The sequence below is a fragment of the Thermobia domestica genome, chromosome 17 (assembly GCF_964235325.1).
Source record: "Thermobia domestica chromosome 17, izTheDome1.hap1.1, whole genome shotgun sequence".
Classification (NCBI taxonomy): domain Eukaryota; kingdom Metazoa; phylum Arthropoda; class Insecta; order Zygentoma; family Lepismatidae; genus Thermobia; species Thermobia domestica.
Window position 1 is genome coordinate 67,057,723 of NC_137470.1, and position 26,940 is coordinate 67,084,662.

Genomic DNA, 26,940 nt, shown 5'->3' on the forward strand with positions numbered 1-26,940 from the left:
TCCCATTTCCTTTCCACATGTCCATGCTGTTTACCACCTAGTAGTTCATCTGTCTTTTAGAATAGTTTTCCCTTGTGAGATCAAAAAGATACCCCTCATCTCTAACCACTCACCCGCCCTCTAACCTGGTAGACGTTGATTCCTTATCCCAGGAAAATGTCTGTCCCCATCTACATTGGCCGCGTGAGATTGTCCGCTTTCTGTCGAGAGGAGATGTAAATTCTGATTTTTTCTTCCTTTACGATCAATGTTTAACTCTAATATGCTTTAACTTAGTAATTTTAATATTTCTGGGAAGGAATCAAGAAACTTAATGCTGTCTTTGTTTAACAGCTGTCATTTATTCTCTCCATCTGTAATGCATTAACTGTTCTAATGAAGTGAATAAAAATATTGATAGATCCAGTAATAGTATATATGTTTTAAGTTGCAATTTCAGCTATAGGTCTACGTCTTTTAAAACTTCGGCACTAAAAGGGACATTATAGTGCAAATAGGGAATACTTTTAGTTGTTGACGTATTCTAAACCGGGGAAGATTGCTAATAACATTACAATTTTCATTCTGACTTTGATCTTGAGCTTATCTATTCGAAGAAGTTTACATGATAAACCTGGAATTATAAATACAGTGAATTGATTAATCTTAATATTAGGGAAATGCAACACAATTTACTTAATGTCTAAATTTTATTATGGGTGGAGATAAGTTGAATTTGAAAGAATGAAACTGTTCGACAGTACCGAGGATAAATCTAGGGTTTCCTCCTTACCAACCGATGAAATACATACGACATTACACATCAATTTTCGAATCAATCGAAACCAACATCAAGAGTGAAAGTCTTTGGAGCAAGACTGGGTGGTATTGTAACCTGGACACAGGTATCAGTAGGTGGTCTGATCGTATATTTTCACTCCGAATTGTATGTTTATTTTTAAAATTTTATTAATGTTAGCATTTTACATTCTTGTTTTCACATTGCAGGTAAAGGAGTTAGTAAGCGTGGAAACATTCGAGCGATACGATTCCATGCTTCTGAGTGCCGCTTTGGAGGCGATGGAAGATATTATCTTTTGTCCACATAAAAGTTGCAATTATCCAGTGATCTTGCAAACAGGTGAAAAGGTGGCTACCTGTCCCTCTTGCCGCTATGTCTTTTGCACTTACTGTAAAATGGTTTATCATGGTATAGAGCCATGCAGATTGAGAACTGGTGAGTATTCTGTTTTGTTCTTCGTTTAAGTTATGCATAAACTTGCATAGGGCTTTTTAGTATATAGAGTTGTAACATAGGTTAAATTTGCAGTAGAAGAGTAGGTACATTCCATCGTTATTGATGTAAAGAAAAATAAAAGAAAATATTAATACGACCATTGATGGGAAATGAACAGTAACAGTTCTAGAAGAGACAAGCGAAGGTCAAAGGAGAGCAATATCGAGAAAGGTTTTTCGGTCTAAAACAGTCATGTGCAACAGCTGGGCCGCGGACCATACTGGGCCCACCTAACCCTCTTTTTTGACCCGCTGATCAATTACAGAAAACGTTAATTATTCTAATTTTCTTTTCTTACAAAATCTTTTAAGAGTGAAATTGAGATTTGGCATCGATCACGCAGTGCGAAACATGGCAACACTGAGTAGACAAGCACTTGGCAAGCGCAGGTAGTTGGAAGAAACTTTCCCTTGTATAAGGACTGCTGATGTAGTGACAAAGTCGCTGAGTTGGCAACACTGACCTCGAGTTCGTCTTATTAGGAAGATAAAAGTTCATGGCCAGGGCAGTTTGATTTTATTATTCTCGCCTGCGTAGGTGTGTTTGTACACTCTTAACGACTTCCTTGTGTGTGAGGCAGTGTTAGATGAGTGCTAGCTAAGTAAGCATACGGTAGTTAATAACTTTATCGTCACAGAAGCAAAAGAAGGTTGACACCGAAGGTTGTGTGTTTCACGAAAAATGGATTCATGATTACTTTTTCGTCAATGAGAGGGGTAATCCGCTTTGTCTTATTTGTCAGGAAGTGGTTGCTATAATGAAGGAATATAACATCAAGAGACATTATACTTCAAAACATTCTAACTTTGTTGATTTACAAGGGCAGCTTCGCCAAGACAAAATAAAAGCACGCAGAAGAACTAGTGTGTTCAGCAACTACTTTTCGAAACCCAAAACGACGATGTTAATGAAATTGTTCGCACTAGTTTCATTGTTGGGAAAAAATGCAAAACAATGCAAGTCTTATTCTGATAGTGACTTCGAGAAAGATTGTTTGGACGCAGTTGCAGATGTTTTGTGTCCAGATAAAAACCGCTTGCTTAAACAAATTAGTTTGTCACGCTGGACAGTTGTTAATCGCATAGATAGCATGGCAGATGATATTATATCGAGCATGAGAAATCAATCTTGTCAATGAATTCGAGGCGTTCTCAATAGCTTTGGATGAAAGCTGTGAAGTCAGTGATACAGCCCAGTTAGCTATTTTCGTGCGAGGGGTGAATAAAGATTTCCATTGCTCAGAAGAAATACTTGCCTTCCAACCTATGGGCGGTAGTACTACGGGGGGAAATATCTTTAATGAGGTAACAAATTCGAGCTCAAATGGGAAAAGCTGTTGGGGTATCGATTGATGGAGCTCTCTCAGTGATTTGACCAAATGTGGGGCTGTAACAAAAGTACAAGAATTAATTGAAAGAAAAATTGATATAAGTAACATGTGTTTTTCCATTGCATTTTACACGAGGAGAATCTTTATGCCAAATCATTGAAATTTGCCCATGTTATGAATACAGTGGTTTCTTGTGTGAACTACACACAGTCGATGTGCCTCAATCACTTTCAATTTAAAGTTTTTCTAGAAGAACTGGAAACCAACGATGAAGATCTGATCTACTATTCTGAAGTACGTTGCTTGAGCAAGGGAGAGATGTTGCAGCGTTTCTATAATCTGATAAAAAAGATGGCACTTTTCTTGGACATGAAAGGAAAACCTATGGCCCAGTTAAATGATGAAAAGTGGTTGTCATATCTTGCATTTCTTGTGGATATTACCTGTCACTTGAATGATCTGAATTCAAAGTTGCAGACTCAAGGTCAGTTGGGTTATTAACTTTACGGCCATGTCAAATCCTTTCAAAGGAAGCTAAAATGGTGGGAAAATCAAATGAGGCATGAAAGTGGCTTCCCATTTTCCAACCTCATTGCAGTGTGATAAATCATTCTGTAACTTCCCTTTCTACGCAAACTCATTGGCGGATTTGTTTGAAGAATTGGATGTCCGATTTATTGGAAGGAGAAAGTGAAATACAGTATTTTCTCATCACCATTAAGCGTTGATGTTAGAACTCCTGATAATTTGCAAATGGAGCTCATTTAATTTCAGGAGGATATTGCTTTGGAAGGGGTACTTCAGGAGACCTGTTTGCAAGATTTTTATGAGAAATACTTTTCATGCACCAAATACCCCCTCTTTTCAACATGAGGTCCATGGCATTGTTTGGCAAAAATTATCTATGTGAGCAACTCTTCTCACTGGTCAAGTCCAAGGAGAGGTCAAAGATAACAGATGTCCACCTTGGAAACTGCCTCCGCGTTGGTTCATCTAGTGTACCCCTGAACGTTGTGAGACTGTTTCAGGACACGACGGGTCAAGTTTTCCATTAAAATTGTTGTAAATAAATACGTTATTCTGGTCCTCTTTAGTGAGCAAACATTTTGGTTAACATTATAACAGTTGTTTTGTGTTATTATGATGTAAATTACGATGAAAATGTACCATCATTGAATGCAATACTATTAAATTGTCGTAAAAATGATATACTAACAGGGGCCCGCAACGACAATTAGCGCTCTGTGATTGGGCCACCCACTCTTCCAAGTTGCACACCCCTGGTCTAAAGACATCAATTGTATGGAGAGACACCAGTTGCATGATAGTAATAACCCATTGCCATCCTGATACAAGTTTCTGAGGATTTATAACTTGAAGATCGTATCAAATTTGATTTATAAATAAGATCATTTATTTCTAAATAGTTTAACTACGGCGAACTTCAAATTGTTTAACTCCGTAGAAACTTTGATGTAAAAAATCAGGAGCTTTGCTCAACCTAATCACATTTCCAAAATATTACACACTAATTGAAGTTGGAAAATCTTAAACTTCAATGTTTGTACTTGGCAGAAAAAGGATTATATAATAAACGTTTAGTAGATGGATATACGTGGAATAACACTTACGTGTTGTTTACTTTCAAAATTCCTTCGAGATCTTTCACATTTATTCATAACATTGTATTAAAAAAAAACAATCGAAACAATTACTACACTCTTTAACATAGAGAGTGAGAAAAGGTTTGATAAACTACAAAGATAATCAAAATTTTCCATTGCGATGAATAAGTTCTGAGGACCTATTCGATGATCATCTTCATCTTCTGAACTTGACTCACTTTTTTGTTTCTCGGCTTTCGTTAACGATCCTCTAATGTCCACAATACCAACAGCCATTGATGAAATGAAGGCACGTATTCGACGTGCATGTGCATTAATTACCACAGTGATGCTACATGATGAGCATGCATCCATACGCCACCGCTTAAGGAGGTGTGAAGAACAGAAGACATATTGTCCATCATTTGTGACATGGTAGGTAATGCATGCACTTTAATTTACGGACTTTAGCGCATTTTTCCGTGATCAATTTGCTATTTGTCTACTATTTTTCTATTTAATTGATTTATCTCCAACCGTATTCCTACTACGGACTAAGCGACTTTTCCTAACACTGCATTAATTTTGGTAGCTCTTTTGGAAACGACTCCACAAATCGATACTTGTTTCGGAACAAAATTGTTTCGTTTACCAAGCAGAATCGAATGAGGTATCACTCAACCTATGTTGTCATTTGAAATTTTGAACTTGACCTCAGCGACACTTCTATGACATTTGATTTTCACAGAGTTTTCTCGGCATCTCCGCGTTTTCCATTTATGTTGTTACTACTTTGTTGTCATGATGCTTAATTAACAGGAAATTGGTTTGTAACACTTAATTTTACTCACGCCGTATAATTGTACAAGTGCATGACTCATCGTCGCTCAGTCAATACTACTATATGTACGGGTACCTAGGTAGAAACGTAAAATTTCGACAGAGTATTTTTCTCGTCGGGATGGCAAGGGATAAGGAAGGATGTTTCAGGAAATGCATGTCCTAAGGATTGTAAAAAGAAGGTTATATATATATATATATATATATATATATATATATATATATATATATATATATATATATATATATACAGTACGTCACACGAATCAATAGTTACACGGAATAAGCTTGATGCATAAATTTTTGATTAAGAATGAAGCGGTTTTGAACGTTGCACTTCTAAAGAGGAAAACAAGAACATTTCTAGAATGCTCAAATTCCCCTCTGTAGAAAGTGTAAACTATGAGGATTCGTTAAGATCTGATTTTTTTTTTTTTTAAGTACGAAAGGTGGATTTTCTATTTGTTTGTTATTTTTATTTTTCTCGATATGGAAAGCGACGTCTTCTGTTTTTTGTGATTGCATCATAAGAATACTGTTGAAAATTTGATTTTTGGGGGGAATATAACGGGTGGCCCACGAAAAGAACGCACATTTTTAATAAAACTCTTTATTGTTGTTGGCACAGCCGGCCCAAGTGATTGTTGCTATTGATTGTGTGTTGCAGGAGTTAGGTAGGAAGGGGCCTTATTGTTGTTGCATACCCACGACAGTATAAAGACATGAAGATTACGTCCAGAATAGTGTATGATGGCTTTTTGATGCATTCCCTTCAGCAGAGAATAACAATAGTTGCGAAGTTTGTGTCTATTTGTTCCTTTGAAGAGACGCAGGAAAATTTTGCGGACAAATTCCTGCAAAGAGCAGTATGCAAGGTTTGGTTAAAACAATGGTAAACAACAGAATTAGATCTAAACACCAAAAACAAGCAAACCCATCTGTTTGCACACCTGCTGTGGTAAATGATATCGAAGTACGGATATCAAGAAACGTTCTGTCAACACATAAGTTATCAAGAGACGAAGGTATTCTGCGCAGTACGTGCCAACGTGTTTTACACAGTCTACAAATGAAGCCGTACAAGATGACATGCGTCCAAGAACTCATAGAAGGAGACAACAAGTCTTAAATTGTCCATTACTGAACTAGGCTTGGTCATTGTGAGTGGTTTGAGGGATCTAATGGGGGTTTATATGACCGATGAGACATATTTTTCTTTGTCAGAGCATGTGAGCTCGCGAAACACCAAATATTGGTCCATGGAAAATCATTACATGATTCATCAAAAGTCTCTCAATGACGTAAAAATCGGAGTCGAGTGTTTTGTGTCTGCTGGAAGGATTTTGAGTCCCATATGTTTTGCGTCAACGCAAAACTCTGAGGTGTAGTTTGAATCTTTTGAAGCATTTTATGAACAGTTGACAACTTTGGGACGCAATAATGCCTTCTTTCAACAGGATGGAGCAACCTGTCACACTTCCCGTGCGTCGCTTTCATTAATTTACGAGAAATTCACAGAGGAACAGTCAGTAAAAGATTGTTGCCGCCCCAATCACAAGATTTATATACGAGTGATTTTTATATTTGGGTCAATTTGAAGGGTCAAATATACTCCAACAGATCCAACATTAGAAGACTTGAAGGACAATATCCGTAGTGAAAGTCGAACAATTGATGTAAAAGAGTTGTGTAGAATGTAGAACATGTTAAGGGATGCACAAAATGCAATGTTGTAGGAGAAGAACATTTTCAGTAACTTCTATTTTTTTTCTGTAATTGCGATGAGTACAGATCTTCCCATTAAAAACATATGCGTGTATTATTTCTGTACTATCATATAGTAGTTGTTTGTTTTAACAAAATCTTTCTTTCAACTTCATGCGAGCCGGGTAAAGTTTTGTGGTCCACCCTGTACTTAGTACGTATCTCTAATTGTTAATAAAATTATTTGAAATGATGAATTAGATTAAGAAATTGATTAGTGTTGCTGAAGGAATAGCTTTGATCCTAGTTACTTATATAGAATGTGTCTAACGGTCAACTTTCTCGCTGCCAAAAAAAAGAAAAAAAAAACAGGTTCATCCTCCCCTTACTAACGCTACCTAAAAATACATAATAACGAAAATAAAGCAAATAACTTTCAGTGAATTATTTGAATATTTTCTTTCTGGAATACAACTTCACGAATTTTATGAACCTTTATTGTTAAAAAGTAGAGGAGACAAAATATAAAATTCCATATTTGAAACGATGACTCGAAGGCCAAAATTGAAAAGGATCTTAGTATTTGTGATCTATCTAATGGAAATAACATGTTTAAAATTTTTAATATTCCTAGTGTTTTGAGTAAATTTCCGTATTTAGTTAAACTCTTAATCTGTGTGTTTCGAGTTCTTAACCTGAAACTTTAACTTCAATTAATTCAGTGAACTCACCTTCAAGCAGTGACGTAATAGTAATTTCTTTAGTAGGTGTACACCAGACGTCGTGCAAATATATAGCCTACATCAATCAAACCTTGCAAAAAACACACACTACATATTTTGGCGTCACTCTACTCTTTCTCAATAATTATCTGCTCGTAACGTGATCTAGGTCGTCAAACATCGTATACGCGTGATTTTATAAATGATAAGTTTATGTCGTAAGCATCGCTTTTAATGTCCTTCTTACTACAATATAATTCCTCATTACAATAACTCCAGACCAGAAATATGTATGTAAAATACTATAATATCTAATATTTGAAGAGGTAGGAACAATAGCGAAACACTAGTGATTAGAATTTTACCACTAAATTGAAATGAAATCTTGAAGTTCAACACTCACAATTGTTTCATAGGTTAAAAGAGGTAACCTACTTTGATTCAGTCTAGGATTATTGTAGACTGCAATACTTTCACGTTGAATTAAATATTTGAAAATATTTTATTTACGTAAATTTTATTTATTTATTTATTTTGGAATTCCGTTGATGCATTCTTATGTATTACCAGCGGTTTTGCTAAGAATTAAGTTTTAGGAAAGCAACCTTGATTACAAAACAACCAAGGAGAGTATACATTCCATTTTCAGCATATAAGTAGTAAGCTTGCCTCTATATGCAGCTGAGTCAGCAAAAATTTTTGACAGCTCAAAGTTCAAAGGTGAAAGTCTGTGGTTCGGAAATAATGACAGAGGGGTACGTAGAACTACCCCGTCTATATTTTTTCAGGGGTACATTGACCCACCCTATATTTTGGCAGGGCTATCTAGAACCATTTTAAATTTTGTAAACTGTCAAATTTTAAAATATGGTGTTGTAGTATGAGACCAGGGTATGTATACCTGTAGGATTTGGAGGTGTATCTCCCTCCTTTTCATGTGTGAAAAATTGACAAATATGTAAATTTTTGAGGATTTCACTTAATTTATCCTTTTTGTTGAGGTGTTATTCCTTTATATGGACGTGAAAAGGGCGATTTAGAAACATTTGTCACTCCTTTGAAAATTTCGAAGGGGTACCTAGAACCAAATTTAAAACTTTGATATAATAGTATAGGATCTTCATATATAGGGGCCGCGGTGGCTCAGTGGTAGAGCGTTCACCTCTGGTGCATTGGGTCCTGGGTTCAAACCCTGCTCCCACCAAGTGAACTTTGTGGTGGACAAACACCGTGTGCGTGGGTTTTCTCGGGGTTCTCCCGTTTCCTCCCACTTTCTTCATTCCACCATTTCATTCATCTCTCAACATCGCCGTCTCCTTTAGCCAAACCGGCATAACCCTGGGACGTAAAACTCAAAAATTTCAAAAAATGTTATCTTCATATATACGCAAAAGTATGGGTGGTATATCTCGTTCACTTTGATTGTTAAAATATTGCCAAAAATTAGTATGAGTATGTGTTCGCCAGGACGTCGGGTGCTGAACAAATTTATATTCTATAATGAGATCTTATTAGATTTTCTTTTCATAAGACATGGGTATATTGGCGGACCTTTCTTAAATTTTGGGAAAGGTATAATGGCCCACCTCTTTAAATTCGGAATTGCCAAAAGCAAAATCTGTTAAAAGTTCGGTAGGTCCCACTGAAATTTGGTCGATTAAATTTGTGGTCCGTTATTAACATATTTTTCCTTTTGATGAGCGCTTTTTACCTTATATGGTTAAATGGGTGACTATAAGAATACATTTTCTTTTATAAGAAATGGGTACGTTGATGTTCCGCTCATAAATTTTGGCAGAAGAACTGAGGACCATCCTTTAAATTTGGGAATTGTCAAGAAATGAAATTAGGTAAATATTCTCTACGATGCACTGTCACTTCATTGGGCCTGATTATCCCCTATTATGGGTAAGCAATTACCAAAAAGTCAAACTTTGGAAGTTATTTACCTAATTTATCTTCTTCGATGAGACTTTACTGCAGCATATGATTACATGGTTAGGTACAGCGTCTATTGTCTTTTTCATACATTGATGTACTTCTTTTAAATTTTGAGAAGGATACATTCTTAAATTTGGGAATTGTGATAAAACAAAATTTGTTGAATGTTGTTGTATGAGGTGCGAAGCTTGATTATTGTGCTTAACGTTTACTAAGACAGATTGTAACAAGGTCTAATTGTTTTAATTGAGAGAAGTACATTTGACTCATTTTATAAAAATTGGAATTGTCAAAAATAAAAAGGAAGCTAGTAATTGTTGTTACGGCAGTGGTAAATTTGGATGATACAACTTTTGTTCTTTCAACGGTATAAAATTGCTAAAAAATCAAAATTTGAAGCTTCTTGATCACAATTTTGTACTTTAAGTCACAACTCATAGTCTAAAGTCAGTATGGGAAGTTATGTTTAGTGGAATCTGATTGGTTAATCTTTAAATTTGACATTTTTGGCACCTGATTCTGATAGGTAACCTGTGGAGGTAAATAATCTCTCACATTGAATACTAGGTCAATATATAGTGTAAGGTTAAAATTTAAAATGATACCTGATATGTAGTTATGAAAATCGATTTATATGCAACAACACTTTGAACTTTAGTCACAATTCACAGTTTAAAGTTATTGTCTTAGGTGCAATCATATTGGGTGATCACCAGAAAGTTATTCCTGATGCAATCTGATTGACTAATCACTTTCAAACGTTTGCTGAGTATGTTTCTAAACGTTTTGCATAATAATATTTTTCAATCACTGCTTAACTTAAATATTTTACTTTCAAAATGTGTAATTTAAAAAATGGTTTGAAAAGTCTTAGTTCTAGAATTTGGTTTAAAATTTTCAGTGATTTTTTTGTTTAAATATAGTTTGAGAATTTGGTTTAAATATTTGTTGAAAACGTTTTGTTTAAAATTTAGTTTGAAAATGTTGTTTTTAAAATCCTTGTATGAGATTTTTAGTTTAGAAGTTTTAGTTTGAACATTTATTTCTTTTTTTTTTTTGTACGCACCGATAAATGTAGTCAAAGAGTTGAAAACCGCTTATTTGATAATCGAATCTAGTTAAAAAGTGGATAAAGTTTGACGGTTAACCGTGAAATTTGAAGCTATACTTGGTGGTATTTCATTGGCTCATCACTTTAAAAATATTTCCTTCGCATATTGCTTAAAAGATTCAATACTTTTAGCCTTCAATTTTTGAGCATTGTTTAATTCTAAACTTTTACCTTCAAATTGTGTAATCAGAATAATTTGGATTGGAACATTTTGAAGAACCTTCTAGTTTATAACTTTTGTTTAAATTCTTTAGTTTGAAAATATTTATTTCATTTTTTTGTTTTTCAAAATTTTGGACCAAAAATGTGAAATTTAAAGATTAACCAATCAGGTTTTACTAAAGATAACTTCCCACCAATCACTTTAGAATATGAGTTGTGACTAAAGTTCAAAGTGCAAAATTCATTTTAAAAACCTTCAGATTTTGTTTTTTGACAATTTTATACAGCTGAAAAGATGCAAGTTGCATCATCCAAATCTACCACAACCCTAAAAACAATTACGAGCTTCTTTCTTTATTTTTCACAACAATTCCAATATTTATAGAATGAGTCAAATGTACTTCCCTCAATTAAAACAATTAGAACTTGTTACAATCTGTCTTAGTAAACGTTAAGCACAACAATTAATCTTCGCACCTCATACTACAACATTCAACAAATTTTGTTTGAACCGAACATTTACCAAATTCATCTTTCAGGAATTCCCAAATTTAAGGGGTAGGCCAATGTACTTTTTTCCAAAATTCAGGAAAGGTCCACCAATGTACCCATGTCTTATGAAAGGTAAGGAACCCTGTACTCATTCATCTATATATATAAAAGAGAACGCACAAAATCCTTTGTCCGCTCATCACGCTAATACGGCTGAACCGATTTCTTTCATTTTTGGGGGGTTGTTAGGATTTGGACCCTAGATGGTTTTTATCATATCACTTTAATTTTCAATTACCAGTGTCTTGAGATAATTGACCAATCAGGTGTCAATACGTACAAAAAATCCTTTGTTCGCTCATCACGCTAATACGGCTGAACCGATTTCTTTCATTTTTGGGGGGTTGTTAGGATGTGGACCCTAGATGGTTTTTATTATATCACTTTAATTTTCAATTACCAGTGTCTTGAGATAATTGACCATTCAGGTGTCCATACGTACAAATCCTTTGTTATTAGTTCATCATAGGTATAAAAATAAACGTATTTATATGCAACCCGCATGACCCTGTGACTCGGCGGGTTAACATAACTGACAGGCGCTATAAATCACTTGAAAGCGAAAAAGTAAAAATTATCTAAGTAACAAAGTTTATTGCGTTCGGGGATGACCGCAGCGAAGCGGGGCGGGTTGGGGTGACCGCAGCGAAGCGGGGCGGGTTAACATAAATGACAGGCGATATAATGTTAACATTAGTGCAATCTTCTATGGTTTTTATCATATCACTTGAAAGCGAAAAAGTAAAAATTATCTAAGTAACAAAGTTTATTGCGTTCCGGGGTGACCGCAGCGAAGCGGGGTGAACGCTGCTAGTATAATCATATAATGTAATAAGGCTTCATGATAGGAGATAAATTAAGTTAATAACAAGCCTCATGTCAAACACGTGGTCGAAGTAATTTTTGGTAATTTTTAATCATGAAAGTGAACGAAATGTAACAAAAAAATATATAGTGGTATTGATTATTGTCATTTACTACTATACCAAATTTTTAAATTTGGCAATTTCCAAAATTTAAGGGGTTGTTCTAGGTACTCCTCCCAAAGTTCAAGAAGGGTGTACGAATTTACCTATCTTTTGAAAGTGAATGGACTTTTGTGCACATCCATATAAACACATGAAGCAATAAGCTCATCAAAGGGAATAAATTGGGTCAATAAACGATCTCATATCAAACACTTAGTCCTACTAATATTTGGCAATTATTCAACCATGAAAGGAAACAAAATGGACCACTCAAATTCATAGTGGTATATATTAAGTCTCTTTATTACTGTACCAAGTATTTGAATTTGGCGATTTCTAAAAATTAAAGGATGGTTGTAGGTATAAGCATCCCAAATGTTTAAAAGAATGTACCAACGTCGCTACATCGTATGAAAGGGAATGGAGTCTTGTAGACGCCCATAGAAGGTTATAAAGTAATGGAACCTCATGAAAGGATATAAATTAGGTCAAAAACCTCCGAAAATTACATGTTTGACAATTTTTTGCCCATGTAAGAGATTAAGATAAACTCCCAAAACTCTCTTACCTGGTCCTATACTACAGTACTAAATTTTAAATTTGGCAATTTCCAAAATTTAAGGGTTGATCCTAGGCACCTCTGCCAAAATTTATGGCTGGGCCAATGTACCATGCCAAAATACAAAAGGGTTCTTCTAGGTACCCGTAGGTCATTGACCCCGGTCCTGAAACATTTGACCTCTGAAAAATATTTGCTCACTCAGCTGCATATACTGGCAGGCCTATTACTATATACCTACCTACTATGTGAATTTAAAATTAGCATAATCTGAACTGTAAACATGTTAGGTCAATCCTGTTAATTACATCTCTCCCTTCAAGGTTAGTCGCATTTTCGATCCCAAGTGTAGAAAGGAAGATTCCTTGCTTATCATATCAATAGATATTGAAGGTTTACTCATACCTCCCAGTTGTACCTACTGGTGGAGGGAACTTACCTAGTAAGTGCGAGTCTACCGGCGTCTCCAATTGTTGCAAAAAGAACATTCTAATCGAAGCTCAGATCCGTCTTTTTGAATCAGGTGCCTTGACATTGCAAGAGAACGTCGAACTAGTGTATAGACACCGAGAGCTTAATCCATGATCTGGGAACATCCTTGAAACCATGAAAGCTGCAATCTCTGCCATGTCTATAACAAAGATTTGGGCTAAGGTCTACGTGGAAAATACGAGTTCTATACCCAGGGAACTCTCAAGCTATTTGGGTTCTACGTTAGGCTATAGGTTCTCGTCTTTTGTGCCCTTGATGCCCTTGATGAAAGTGACCCTAAACCCTAATCAAACTTGAAAAAGAAACTCCACTGTGCCCTTTGGGAACAGAGTTGTGTGATGCTAATTAAAAATTGGGGAACCGAAATAATAATACGTTAAAAAGGTGCCTAGCATACTTGTTTTTCGTCATGGATTGAGAGTTACCCTCCTTATAGTTTTATATCTAAAAACAGAACTATATATCCGTAGCTGTATACTGATTACTCGTTCAATAGGTATCTGCTACGCACATACAAATCTTCCGAAGAAGGATAATGAGATTCACCCATTAGCGCGATCAATTAAAATTTATCTCATAATTAAAACTGCAATTTGACATAACTATTCTACTAATTGAGAGTCTACCGGCATTTTGAATGTCTGTGCCGAAGCGTTGACGCAAGTTCACTTCCCCTCTAGGAGCAGAAGCATCTCAAGGCATCGAGTCCTACGCTATGATCACATCCCTGAATAGTAAACCCCTTTATGGAAAACACTCGCTACCTCACATTTACGTACTGAGGTAACACGTGCAACCAATGGAACAATGGCACACGTTAGTCGCCCATTCAGCACAGATGGCAAGCTGCTCCTTTCCCTGTAGGACCCGGAATATTGAAACTTCCCAGCAGTGTGTCCTTTTGTTTTATTCTTATTGTATATCACTACACCCTTTAGGATGGAGCATATGCGTTACCAATTATAAGTCACATATTGATTGATTATGCCGAGAACATATAGTGTGAACCACTGATAATTGAAAACGTGGAATACGTTTTCGTGTTCCCATTGTTCAGTGGTATTTTCTTATTTCTATAACTATGCGATCTTATTAGTGCATGATAATATTATATACTTTTATAGCCGTAAAGTTTGAATTTCTGATACACTGGCAAATGTTAGCAAATAAAATTGGATCCACTTCACTGTATGTTGAGATTCTTATAGTTCTTCATGATCCTTTTAATAACGATAGATACATCTACGAATTTCTTCATATGAAATTTTAAATAACAGTAATAACCTATTAGAAACTACTACTCATCACAGAAAGAATGTTATCCAAGTAATTCAACATATCCATCAGGTTTTCATGAGTTGCTTGATTACAGTTGACAGGAACTCGCTATAGAAACATATATAAACTTAATAACAAATTATTGTCCTATCAGTAAATAAATAATAAATTTTCCCTGCTTTGAGGCGCGAAGAAGACTACGAGTTCTTTCAACTTAGATCTACTAGGTACTGAAGGTTAAAGGAACAGGTTACCATATTTTGTATAAATGTTCTTTTTCGACTGCGGAGAGCTATGCACTCTTATCAAATAGTCGTTACTTATTTCGTTCTTAAAATGTCGAACAAAAGTTCCTAATAGTTTTAGGATGTATTTGATTAAGATTAAAGTTTTCCAATCATGCTGTAATTAACATTCTTTGAGATTTCAATGTTAATTAGAAAGTGTTCATCACAGTACGGCACACAATTTTTATTATTATTACACTAAAGAATAATTGAGATGCATATTGTGTCAACTGTGCAAATATATTACAAGAACGCTGAAAATCTTTTTGACTTATGCTGTAGGTGAGGAACTTCGTCTAGTGAAGGAATACCAGACAGCGAATCGTGACAAGAAGCTCCACATGGAGAAGCAATATGGAAAGAAGCATCTACAGACGCTTCTCGACTCCGTACTGAGTGAAACCTGGATCAAAGAGCATAGCAAACACTGTCCCAATTGCAACGCTCCTATTGAGGTAAGTCGTGTCGTTCCTACATTTATAATACTACCAACAGATTATTTAAATTACTAAATCATCTTACAGAAGTTTATTTAGGAATAGACCCTTAAAGTACAGATTATTTTCATTAAATTACGCAATATATCTTCGTTTATTTTAAACAAATAAAGTATATATCGTAGAAGCCCACTGATTTAGGAATTGTTGCAAATGAAAGTTTATCTGAGCGAATCATTGATTCATTACTCACCACCGACTAATCACTGGTAGATTCATCATCACTGGAACTTTCTACCTAATGAATTTAAGGTTCACATGGTCCTTAGTCCACCTTAAACACTACGCTTATTTTCCATTTCACGCATTATGTTGGGTAGTTTGTTCTTTTCAAAAGATATACGATAGACGACAAATTAATTCCCGTAGTATTGTGGTGGCGAGATTTAAAGCATTCCTATTTAACCATTCTTACTTGAACATTCAATTAATTGTATTGCCGACCATACCTCATTTAGTACAAGAATACATTAATGCATAAGAATTGCGCAGTCAGTAGAATATGATAATGCTCCTGAACATGGTGCTTTAACATTATCTCACACTTCTGTTCACATAAATCTGGACTGAGTTCACGATGGTTTAACCGTTATTGTGCACTTCTGTTCACAAAAACAGAGACGGTCTTCCAGAGTGCAAAATATTTAACCTAGATCACTATGTCCCTCGGATCTCCTTAGAAGGGAAATATATTTTCCTTTATTCTGTTATGGAGTAACATGCGTATTGTTTAATGGAAATAGACCATCTGGACTTGCTGCCAAAGTGTGGTTCAGTGGTAGAGTGCAAACTTTTCCAGTGTGGGTTTCTCAGGGTTCTCCCACTCCCTTCATTTCACCATTTCATTCATTTTTTATCATCACAATCTACTCTAGCCCACACAGCATAACCGTGGGACGTAACCGGGAAATACTTCATTTTACCTTTTAGTATCTCGCACATGGTAATCTCATGGAATCTCAGCCTCTAGGAATTCTTGGCAGACCTTCAATTTCTCTGCCAATTCCCGTGCATCAGATATAACACTGTTTAGAAGATTTTACGATCTCATAGTCTATCTTCCAAAGCATTTTCGCACTACAAGTCAATTTAAAAACTCAACATTTCCTTTTGAATCTCTTTGCTTCTGAACAATATTTCTACCATATTACCAAACACATAAACATCTAAAGTCACAATTAGGTTTGGTTTCCTCAAAAGCGTTAAATTCAGGATGGGTTATGGCCTTGTATATTGCATCATATATTCTTTTATTCTGTACCTTGCAGGCTCAAGAATACGTAACTGCTCCTCAACGAATCATACTTACATGGAAATTTTACCAGAAGTTAATGAGGTGCCAAAGAGCTAATAAGTTAGTTTGATAACTCTCATCGTACCATCTGTAAATATCAGATTAAAAAGCTAAACCTTTTATTGGTACGTTTTTGAGAAATTTGACCTTTAAGATTTCTTTCAAATGGGGCTGAAATGAATCATGATTAAAACAAAATATTTAGCAATATATACTTAATTGGCTATCCAAGTTTAGACGATTTTCATCAAACCACTTCCGATAAAATATCCTACAAATTTTATTATTTGCATCATTCTCACAGAAAGCTTGAGTTTTATAGTGTGGGCTAAAAGTCAGATGAGAATTCTAACATAGAAAATACTTCTAGGTCAAGGGTCTACATTGTCCATAGATGATATTTGGAGAATCTGGCAAAATCAGAAATAAAAATGATCACGATGGACGCCATGTTGGAGAAGACCATATTTCATATTGCTTTATGTTTTAAATTTGAAGGTCAGCATGCGACACAACTTTTACATGTAGCATTTCACAGGAGTGCAATGTCTCTAACCAGTTTATTTTATCACCAACTGTTAAATATGACTTGTTTTATCTCTGCAGCTGTGATTGACTGGATAATGTCGCTGACAACTAAGGAACTTGTGGGAATAATCTTGATATGCAAAAAAACACATCTTAAGTGTCATAGCTACAAAGTTCAATGTGCTATATCCCTTTACAAAGTGCTACATCCCTATAAGATAAACCTCGCAGTGGTCGTTCGAAATCATATACAGATGACGCAACATTGTCACTATCTTTACATTCTTCATCAAATAACTTAAACATAGCACGCAGCTTTTAAGTTATGAATTTGGAGTGAGTCGAACGTCCATATGGAAAATATTTTCCGTCAACAAGTGGCATCCATACAAAATCCAGAAGTGCCTACGTCTGAGAGATTACAATCCAAACCATCGAAATGGGCGAAATACAAACTGCCTAAAACACCGTATCTCCCCTTGAAAGTGTTGTTCACCAATGAGGTGAATTTCTACGGGAACGTGGAAGTAAACGAACGAAACTATAGATGTTGGAGATTATAAAATTCCATATTAGATGAACTCGCCAATCCTGATTGTAATGAAAACGTTATGGATTAGTATGATGTTTTCCACAAGATATTCATTGCCTACTCTTCATTTACGGCACTATGAAAAGTGACCAAAACCTATTGCTGTTGGATGAGAAGACCTCCCGTCAGTTTGGTGGAAAAATGGCTCATATCCAACGTTCTTCCACCGAGATGGAGGCGTTCCCCATTGCGAATATAGTGTGCGTGAATAACTGTATCAGTTAATTTCTAGGAGGTGGATCGGACGTCGAGTACCGGCTAAATGACCACCACAATATCCGTATTTCACTCTACTTGACTTTTACCTGTGGGGCCACCCACTTTAAAACAATGCTGCACTCTGCCAAGATCTAGAATTTACACCATTTGATGCAGAGAATGGAGAATGTGTATACTGCCCTGAGTCCAGACACATTGCTAGCCGTGCATGAGGAATGGGAGAGACATCTTGTACAGTCACCCACAAAAGTACCTGGACCCCTGACTGTTAATATTCCATTACTTGGGGTACAGATACTTATGTGGATGACTGTGCATACCATTATTACAAAGGGTGGTCATTTCAAGAGTGTGTTGTGAGAGGATCGACAGTACAGACACAGATAATAATTCGTAAATGGTTAGTGAAAGACAATAGAGCCAGCAGTACTGCACTCCTGTGAAAAACTGCATACAGTGTCGCAATCGATCTTCGTATTTAAAACATTAAGTTAATATTCAAGAATGTGGCCGTAGTAGCCATTGATTTTTGATGAGGTTGGCAGATCTCCTAAACATTGTCTATAAGCAATATGGGCCCCTAATCTAACAGTGCATCCTGTGTAAGGACTGTCTGTCATCTTGCTTTTGGCCTACTCCGTATAATGCGTACATTATAAGTGTTTGCTCTCGCCTTAATGCGAGCCGTCCCGAATTTGATCCCCGGTGAGGGCACTCGGTCGAAAAAATGTAACAGCTTACTCAGGCCAACCATCTTGAGTGAGGTTTCTCCTAGATTTCCCTCATTCACACCAGGCAAAAGCCGGGATGGTACCTAACATAAATGTTCTCAAGTCGCTTCCTTCTTTCCCCAATATTGTTATTTCTTCCCTTATATCAGATAGTGTGCTCGCCGAGTGACGTCATTCCTCATGTACGTAACGGGCTAAATGGCCATCGATGTCGCCAACCTTGAAATCTAATTTCAAATACTAATTTTAAGTGTATATTGCAGGTACTAACATTTCATTGATATTTCATCGGAAATGTATCGTTGAAAATCAAGTAAACTCTGGGAGTCGATGAAACACCGATTGCTAATGTATATTAGTACAAAATAGTTCACTTCGGTTTCTTTTGTGAGAAAATTCAACGTCGATTTTCTCAGAAAACGTACCAATTAGAAGTTTAACTTTTCAACCTGAAACTTAGTATACAGAAATACGTATATCCTGCGCGATAATTGGCTCCTCAGTACTTTATTGGCATGTCGTGAGGTTCCCTTGTTTGTGACTCAAATTTGTTAGTAAAATCATTATTCAAAATACTCCATCTGGCTGCAGAAACTGAAAAGAAATTGAACATTTCTTTACAGTGCTAAAAGAAATACAGTCAATCGAATATGGTATAATAGATCATTCACCACAAGATTGAACGTGTAACTCCTACATGGCACATAAATTGCTCGGGGATTGAGATCTATAATTGTTTTTGAACACAAAGAGTTGTGTGTTTCATGTTTAAATCGTTCTCGTACTCCTGGCGGCATATGTTTCTTAAGAGTATTTCCCTTTCTGCTTGTTTATTTAACAAGCAGTCAGCCAATCCCTTACAAGTAGTATATATATTATAAAAGCGGATCGGGGAAATACCATAATGGTAGGCACATTTTCTAACTTTCGAGAAAGGTTTAACATTCTCAGCAAGTTAATGTAGTGACACATACCAAACAAGCTTTCCCTGCCATCTGCAAGCACATTTTCGAAATTAAACTACCTACATGTTCCTCTGTGGTTCAGTCCTCTTTCCACCTAATAATTCAATTTTACGGGAAGTGGTGCTTACTATTAGGGTCACCCAGCCACTAACACACACACACACACACACACACACACACACACACACACACATATATATATATATATATATATATATATATATATATATATATATATATATATATATATATATATATATAATTTCATTCAGATTTCTTGATTTTAATTTACATGAACAAACCTAACATTGCCATGTGTTAAAATAATTGATGTCAGGAGTGCAATAATGTTCATTTCCAGCTGAATAAAAAATTGTTTTGTTCAGTTCGTAAAAATTAATTGATTTGTTCTAAAGCAAAGTGAAATCATGTACTATATATAGATCGTTTTACTTAAATAATAAGCATGCGTTTCGTTGGTAGTTATATTTCCCAAGTGCTCGTGGGAAAACTACATCGAATTTTGAAATATGTTCAACCAACTTAAGACATGTCCATTGTATCAGTTTCATTACGAAATACCAGCCCTAGAGTTCCCAAAAACTGAAGTACGAAGACAAAATGTTTCAGAATCTCAACTTAGCGCTGCGTTTTGGCTTGAATTATCATTTGATTCTCCAAATTTATGGTTTTATTTAAGCATATGAAAAGATTTTATGTGAAATGTAGAAGTTTCGTGCTGGGATGGAAATGTGTTTTGCCAATCAAAAAACTGATAAGATTGCGAAAGAAATTTATACAACTAAAAGTATACAACTAATATATAACAACTAATATATCATGTTCTTTGAATTTCCCCATGACTCCAGAGTTTCCTCTTGTAGTTGGAAAGTTTAAATATTTAATAAAGCACTGTTTTAAGTATAAGGATGCGAGTGGCGACGACTCCTTTTCGTCAAAAGCCCCAATTAACTTCGGCACCCATTAACACTTTCGACTCTCAGCCCATCACATAGCCGTTTTTTTTTTACCTCAGTGGACGGATCACGTATCCCTGACGTGATGAAATTTCCGTTAATTTGAATATTGGATGGCTATCCGTAGACGACTTTCGAGTAATGCTCAGCATTTCCATTCTTCTGAAAACATGATTACATATAGAATCTTCCCTCAATTGTCTTCACAAGACTGGAAATGTGCAGGGGTTTTGGATAATATTATGTTTAAGCGTTTCTGTCAGTCTTCTACTGCTTTATTTGTTCGATTTCTGTGACTGCTACAATTCCAACTTTCTGGAAAAAAATTGGATTTTTCAGCCATTGCTCCGTAAAGTAATCATTGAAGACTTGGACTCTTCGTCTGATCGGACAGCCTCCATGTTGATCAGCAAACCATCAGAAATATACTTTACGGGTACTAGTGCCAGTGTTGCACACATCCGGACGTGACTGCGAATCTCTTTAATCTTGAGATTAGGGATGGCCACATCTTTTCGAAAAATACTTTTTCGTAAACGAAAAACGAATTGTTTTCGAAAAACGTAAAACGAAAAACGAAAAAAAAAATTTCGAAAAATGAAAAACAAAAAAATTTTCGGAAAACGAAAAAGGAAAAATTTTTCGAAAAAATGAAAAAAAAATTCTAAAAAACGAAAAAACGAAAAATGAAATTTCCGAAAATCGAAAAACATCTTTCGAAACAGGCCATCCCTACTTTCGACTTCTAACATATACTTTGTGATCCTTTTAGTATTTGTAAAAAAATACAGGTGTCAGTGCATCCGGTGCAGAGCGAGTTAGAGCGATAACAATTAGGATATGTTTCTTGCGTCTTTATATGCATTTTTGACTCAAAATGGGAGATTTATCAGAAGAAGAAATATTGAATATGCTTGGTGAGTTTGCTGTTGATTCTGGATCTGAAATTGATGATTCAAATATTGACCCAGATTATGTTGACAGCGCTTCAATAGCAGGAACGTTGATTTTTTTTTTTGTTTCAGCTTGTAATGACTGGCCAATAAGGATGACTGTAACATCAGCATTTATGTGAGTGGCTGGGAAATATCTTTTTGTAATATTTTCTTAGGTACAACAATCGTCTTTATTTATTTGTTTATTTATATTCTTATACATTTTCCGGCTATGGTAGCACGACAGAGGAGCGAATGCGAAAAGGGCGAACGACAAAATGACAACTCGAAGAGAAAAATAGAAATAATCGGTCTTGCACTACATTTTTACTTTATACTTATAACTTTTTGCCATTTCAAAGTATCTAATGTATGTATTGATGGTTTGTAACATTTGAAGGGTTGTAATTCGCCAAAAACTCATATGTGCATACTTATAATCAATCATATTGCTTGTCGGATTTTTTTCATAACTGAAAAACGTACATTTATAAAACAATATAAAAAAGGTACATAAAAATGAGAAAATAGGTAGATAATGTTATGTTCTGTAACACAAGGTTCATATTTCAAGGAAAGACATATTTCATTGCTGTAACTATATTTTTATAAAAATCGAAAAGTGAGCAAAACCTGCCGACCTGGTGGAGAGACATCGCAGGCATAGGTTCCGACTCGAATGTGTTAAGTCACATCTTTGGCATACTTGCTTCAGTCCTGCTCTTATATATAATTTGTCAAGTTTTTTGAAACATATCAACATGTTTGGTATATGATAATAAAACCTAGTATAACATGTATCAAACGGAAAAGCGAACGAAATTTAAAATTCCGCAAAACATGCTAGTTGCTCTACGAGGAATCTAAAGGTCAACTGAAAGGCTCTGAGCGCACGGGCTTTGGCGTCAAATACTGAAAATAGTAGAATTTATGAGCGGAAAGGAGAATACTAGATGAACGTTTCATCTCGAGCATGGATCTTTCTCTTATTGAAGTAGAGAGTATGGAATAGCTATACTTTTAAGTAGGCATTTACTATACTTCATAAGAATATCAAATGCAAAAATATATACTATTTAGAACTAGCTATTCTTTTAGAAAACTTGTTTATTTACTTATTTATGGTATGATGAGGTTCAGATTACTTAGGATTTCAGCAAGGATAGTCGTATTTTCGAATTTTTCTTCGATGCCTTTCCTTCAATCTCATGTACGAAATACAAATATTTACGCTTATACTGATTGTAAGGCAGCAAGAAAGCAAAAAATATGACTAAATGGAACTAACGTTTATGTCTTCGCAACAGTTTCTGTTTGAAAATCATCATTGGGTAACTTTCAGATGGAATCCAAAGCAAGTCATAGTTTAAGAGCCAGCTGCTGCAGGCTGATGCTAAGGTTATGTCATTATCGTAGATAAGCTTACTTATAATATGTACAGTGAAATATATTCAGAAAAGTACTACTTTAATAAAATAGCACTGCTTAATTAATTGATTTAGTTTCGTGTACACTCAGCTTCAGAAGGAGCTCATTTTAAGACATTGTATTTGGCATGTTATTACTTACATTAAGAAAATGGTATTGCAGATAACTGTAACTGATGGATAATGATATATTAAGTGAGGAGTCTACATCGTTTTTGGGAAACATTACGTCACGTAGAGAGAGGAATTCAGTTCATACAGTATACGAAAACTAAGTATAATAAAGTATAAGAGAAAGGGTGAATCTTAAAATCGGGATTCTTGAAATTAAGCTGAAAGTTTTGCAAGTACTTTAAAATAGCAAAGACAAATCTTTGTTTATCTAGAAACTGTGAGAATATTAAGAGCGAACCAGGGCAAAGCGCGGTATATATGTGTTGTCCATACTTGTCTGATGCGAGGAAACAAAACAAAAAGATACGAATTTTCGAGTTCGCTCTTTCTCTTCCAAGGTCCTGATATGTCTTACGTAAATAATACATAAAAACTACAAAATAAATTGCAACTATTTCGATAATCATTATCCCTTTCGTAGCTAACGGATTGAAGTAATCTAATAGGAAGGCGTGTAGTAGCAGTCGTGAGAGGGATCCAAATTTTAGAAGTATTCAACTTTATAATGTTTGGTAATGTTTCTGTTTCTTGCAGAAAATGGGAGGCTGTAACAAAATGGCGTGCTGGCGATGCAATAGTGACTTCTGTTGGCTGTGTCGTGCGAAGCTCGATCGGGAGAATTCTTATATGCATTTTTACATCCCTACGACTAAGTGCTTCAGAAAGCTTTATTGTGACATGCACAATGATGATCAAGACCGTGACTAGTAATTTCAGGTTTTTCGAAAAGGTGCACGTAAAAGACTGAAAGAGCAGTTATTTTTCTGAACTTAGAATTATCAAGTTTTATGCTCCAAAGCACGGTTTTCTATTGATAGTAAGCAAATGCATTTTATCACCTTTTACATTTCGCTTTAGTTTCCTTCTGAAGGAATACAATTACCAATATATGTTGTGTAGCCTGTGGTTTTCTTGTTACTACTATTTCTATTTAAAAAAATACGCACTATTCTGACGTTACGTTTGTGATAAGTTAACTTAAATTTGCTACATTTGTTAATTGTTAAAGTTTTTTTAACTAAGCAAACGCCAAGCGACCAAAATGTAAATGTAGCTACTACGCATTTCAATTTACTTTTTTCCTTTAAGGACAATAGTTAAAGAATGTCTTGGTTGAAAGCTGTAATTCTTTCTTTTCATTCAGATTACTCAGTAATTGTAAAGAAAAGTGTAAGAATCAATGCTTTAGAAATATATATATATATATATATATATATATATATATATATATATATATCGATTATTTTTGTATTCAATAAATAAATAAAAGAATTTTTGAGGATCATTAAAAAGGGATATATATTTACTCATTTAATATATAAATAACGAATAAATATGATTATCTTGATCTTTTTTATTATTATAAATAAAATTGAGCATACTTGTTGTGGATTGTGTTACAGGAATTTTCTGAAATCACTTTTACATTAAAAGTGTACTAACACTTGTAGTTATGATATTGTTCACTTGTTTCTGTTGTACTAGAGAAGAATCACCTTCTCCAGTTCCCTTCCAGGCGGCAACGTACCAAGAACTGACGAAACGTTGCCACGTTGGACCGCAATGAATATGCGTTGGATTAAGAAGGATGCTGATCGAACATCTCCAGAAACGATAGATATACGTCTGCCTACCTCTCTGATAAAATCAAGGATTCTAGAACCCCATGCCTTTCTGGTCTCGATAGCTATTGGATCAAGAATTAATTTATCAAGGAGATTATTGTATTTCCTTTCCTTTTCTGCCTCTCTACGTCTAGCAACTTCTCCAGCATTCACAACAGTTAATGGGTGGCTTGAATGGGCAAATGTGTCCGAACATGTAAAATCCCATACTAGTGATTATCCTCTCATCCAATGCCGTCAGGTCGTTTACCATCGGAACGACAACAGCCTGACGGTTCACGAATCGATGGAATTCCTGCCGTCGTGAGGGCTCGCAAAATGATGTCATTAACAGATGAATGTCTGGTGTTTCTGCCAATGCTCTTCATGCATGAGAGGCCATGCAGGCCGCGTTGGGTAACTTGATCTCCGCAAGCTGGATGCGACGTGACTCACAAAGAGCTGATCCTAGTCTTAAGGCTACTGCGTTTCGAAAGGTTTCATTAGACATGTGAAGACCTAATTGGGAGGAAGGTAACGCATTTAACCATGCCCCAGTTCACCGACTAGAATGAAAGTTCTTTTATTTTCTTTACTATTGCGCAAATAGATATCAAACTCTTGCTCTAAAAGGAAGAGTTGTGCTCTGAACTTTATGGAGAATTTCCATAATTTTTTTTTTCGCTTTTTAGTAAATAATCTTCTGATATGAATTCTTAAAATATTTGTTAATTTTCTAATGAAAAGAAGTGCAAAATTTCCACAAGTAAGAAACAGTAGATCTGTGCTGTGGCGTGACGTGTGAATGAAAAGTTTGAGAAAACCTTTAAGAATATAAACTGATCATCTGACGTTCAATCAGTAATTATCAGCTGCTGTCGTTCCTGAAAGATCAGCTGACTAAAAAAAATCCCATATCTTTTAATATGAGATTCTCAAATTCACCTTACTCTGTCTTGGAAAGAGATAGAGGAAGTTGAAAAACGTAAGAAAATTAAGTGTGAGACATATCTCTATATAATTAAACCATTATATTGCTATTGTAAATGCAATTATCATCATTAATGACATATTCACACAGACAGTTAGAACGACATATTTAATAAATAATAACTCAGGAGAAAGTGGCTCTGAGTCTTCCATCCAGTGTTATAATGTGAAGCTGAACAGTCATACTCACATTACTGTACTTTTACATATGCTTTTATTACAATTATAATGATATACATTATAGTAAGTTTCGAAATGTAGATGTAGAGAAGGATGGAAAAATCAGGTGCAAAGAGAAAATAAGTTATAAAGATGTTCTAAGAGAAGTGAATGAAGAATGAACAATACTGAAGTTGGTTGCAAAATGGAATGCCCTTTCGTTGTGCAAAAGAACTAGGATTGTTTATGCGTTATATTGATATTTGAAGAAAACATACATACGAGTATAGTAAACAATAGTTCTGATTTATAAATTGTGCTTGAAACGGATATATGGGATCGTATGGGAAATGGTGAATTCCTGAAAACATTATTATTATTATTATTATTATTATTATTATTATTATTATTATTATTATTATTATTATTATTATTTCTATTAATAGTAGAGGAAGAAGTAGAAAATTAGGAACAATACCACAATTGCTAAGAAGCAATGTCGTTTACTTTTGATCAGTAATTTTTTGACCCATACTAAGGATGTGCCTTATGTATTCGTCAATTGTTTGCTAAACACGTTACATTCGCAGAAAGTACGAATCAAGATTGATATGGTTGGCATCATTTTTTTTAGATGTATTGTTAATATATCACCTTTCCATAAAACGTGCAGTGAAGAAAGTCATCTCGTCTTTAAGCCCAGACAAATTGAATACTTTTCATGTTATTATACACCAGAAGTATTAATATTGCCAACGATATAAAATTCCCGAAATACATCAGCGGGAATCAAATCCAGGATTCTCAACTAGTGAAACCTGAAGTTTAAACCACTACTCTAAGACATCACTGTTAGGCAAGACGAAAAAAGTCTATGTGAAATGTATTTAGAAACGTGCACACCTTTACGATTCCAAGGTTGTAATAACGATTAAACACTTTGATTTCAGTCATGATAAAAAGTTCTGTAGAAACAATAGAAATGGTATAATAGAAAATCTCCAGAGAAAGATCTCAAGAGA

General features: G+C 35.1%; 1 protein-coding gene across 4 annotated transcripts in view; it reads left to right on the top strand.

Annotated features, from left to right (window-relative positions):
- Nucleotides 1-24,312, top strand: part of LOC145674493 (E3 ubiquitin-protein ligase RNF14-like) — a 54,055-nt gene extending 29,743 nt beyond the window's left edge. For all 4 annotated transcript variants that reach the window (XM_081744622.1, XM_081744621.1, XM_081744624.1 and 1 more), the window contains 3 exons: nt 988-1,216; nt 15,109-15,281; nt 23,700-24,312. In XM_081744622.1, the coding sequence (XP_081600748.1) occupies nt 988-1,216; nt 15,109-15,281; nt 23,700-23,873 (576 nt within the window). In that variant the 3' untranslated portion in view covers nt 23,874-24,312. The remainder of the gene's footprint in view (nt 1-987; nt 1,217-15,108; nt 15,282-23,699) is intronic.
- Nucleotides 24,313-26,940: the final 2,628 nt, after the last annotated feature.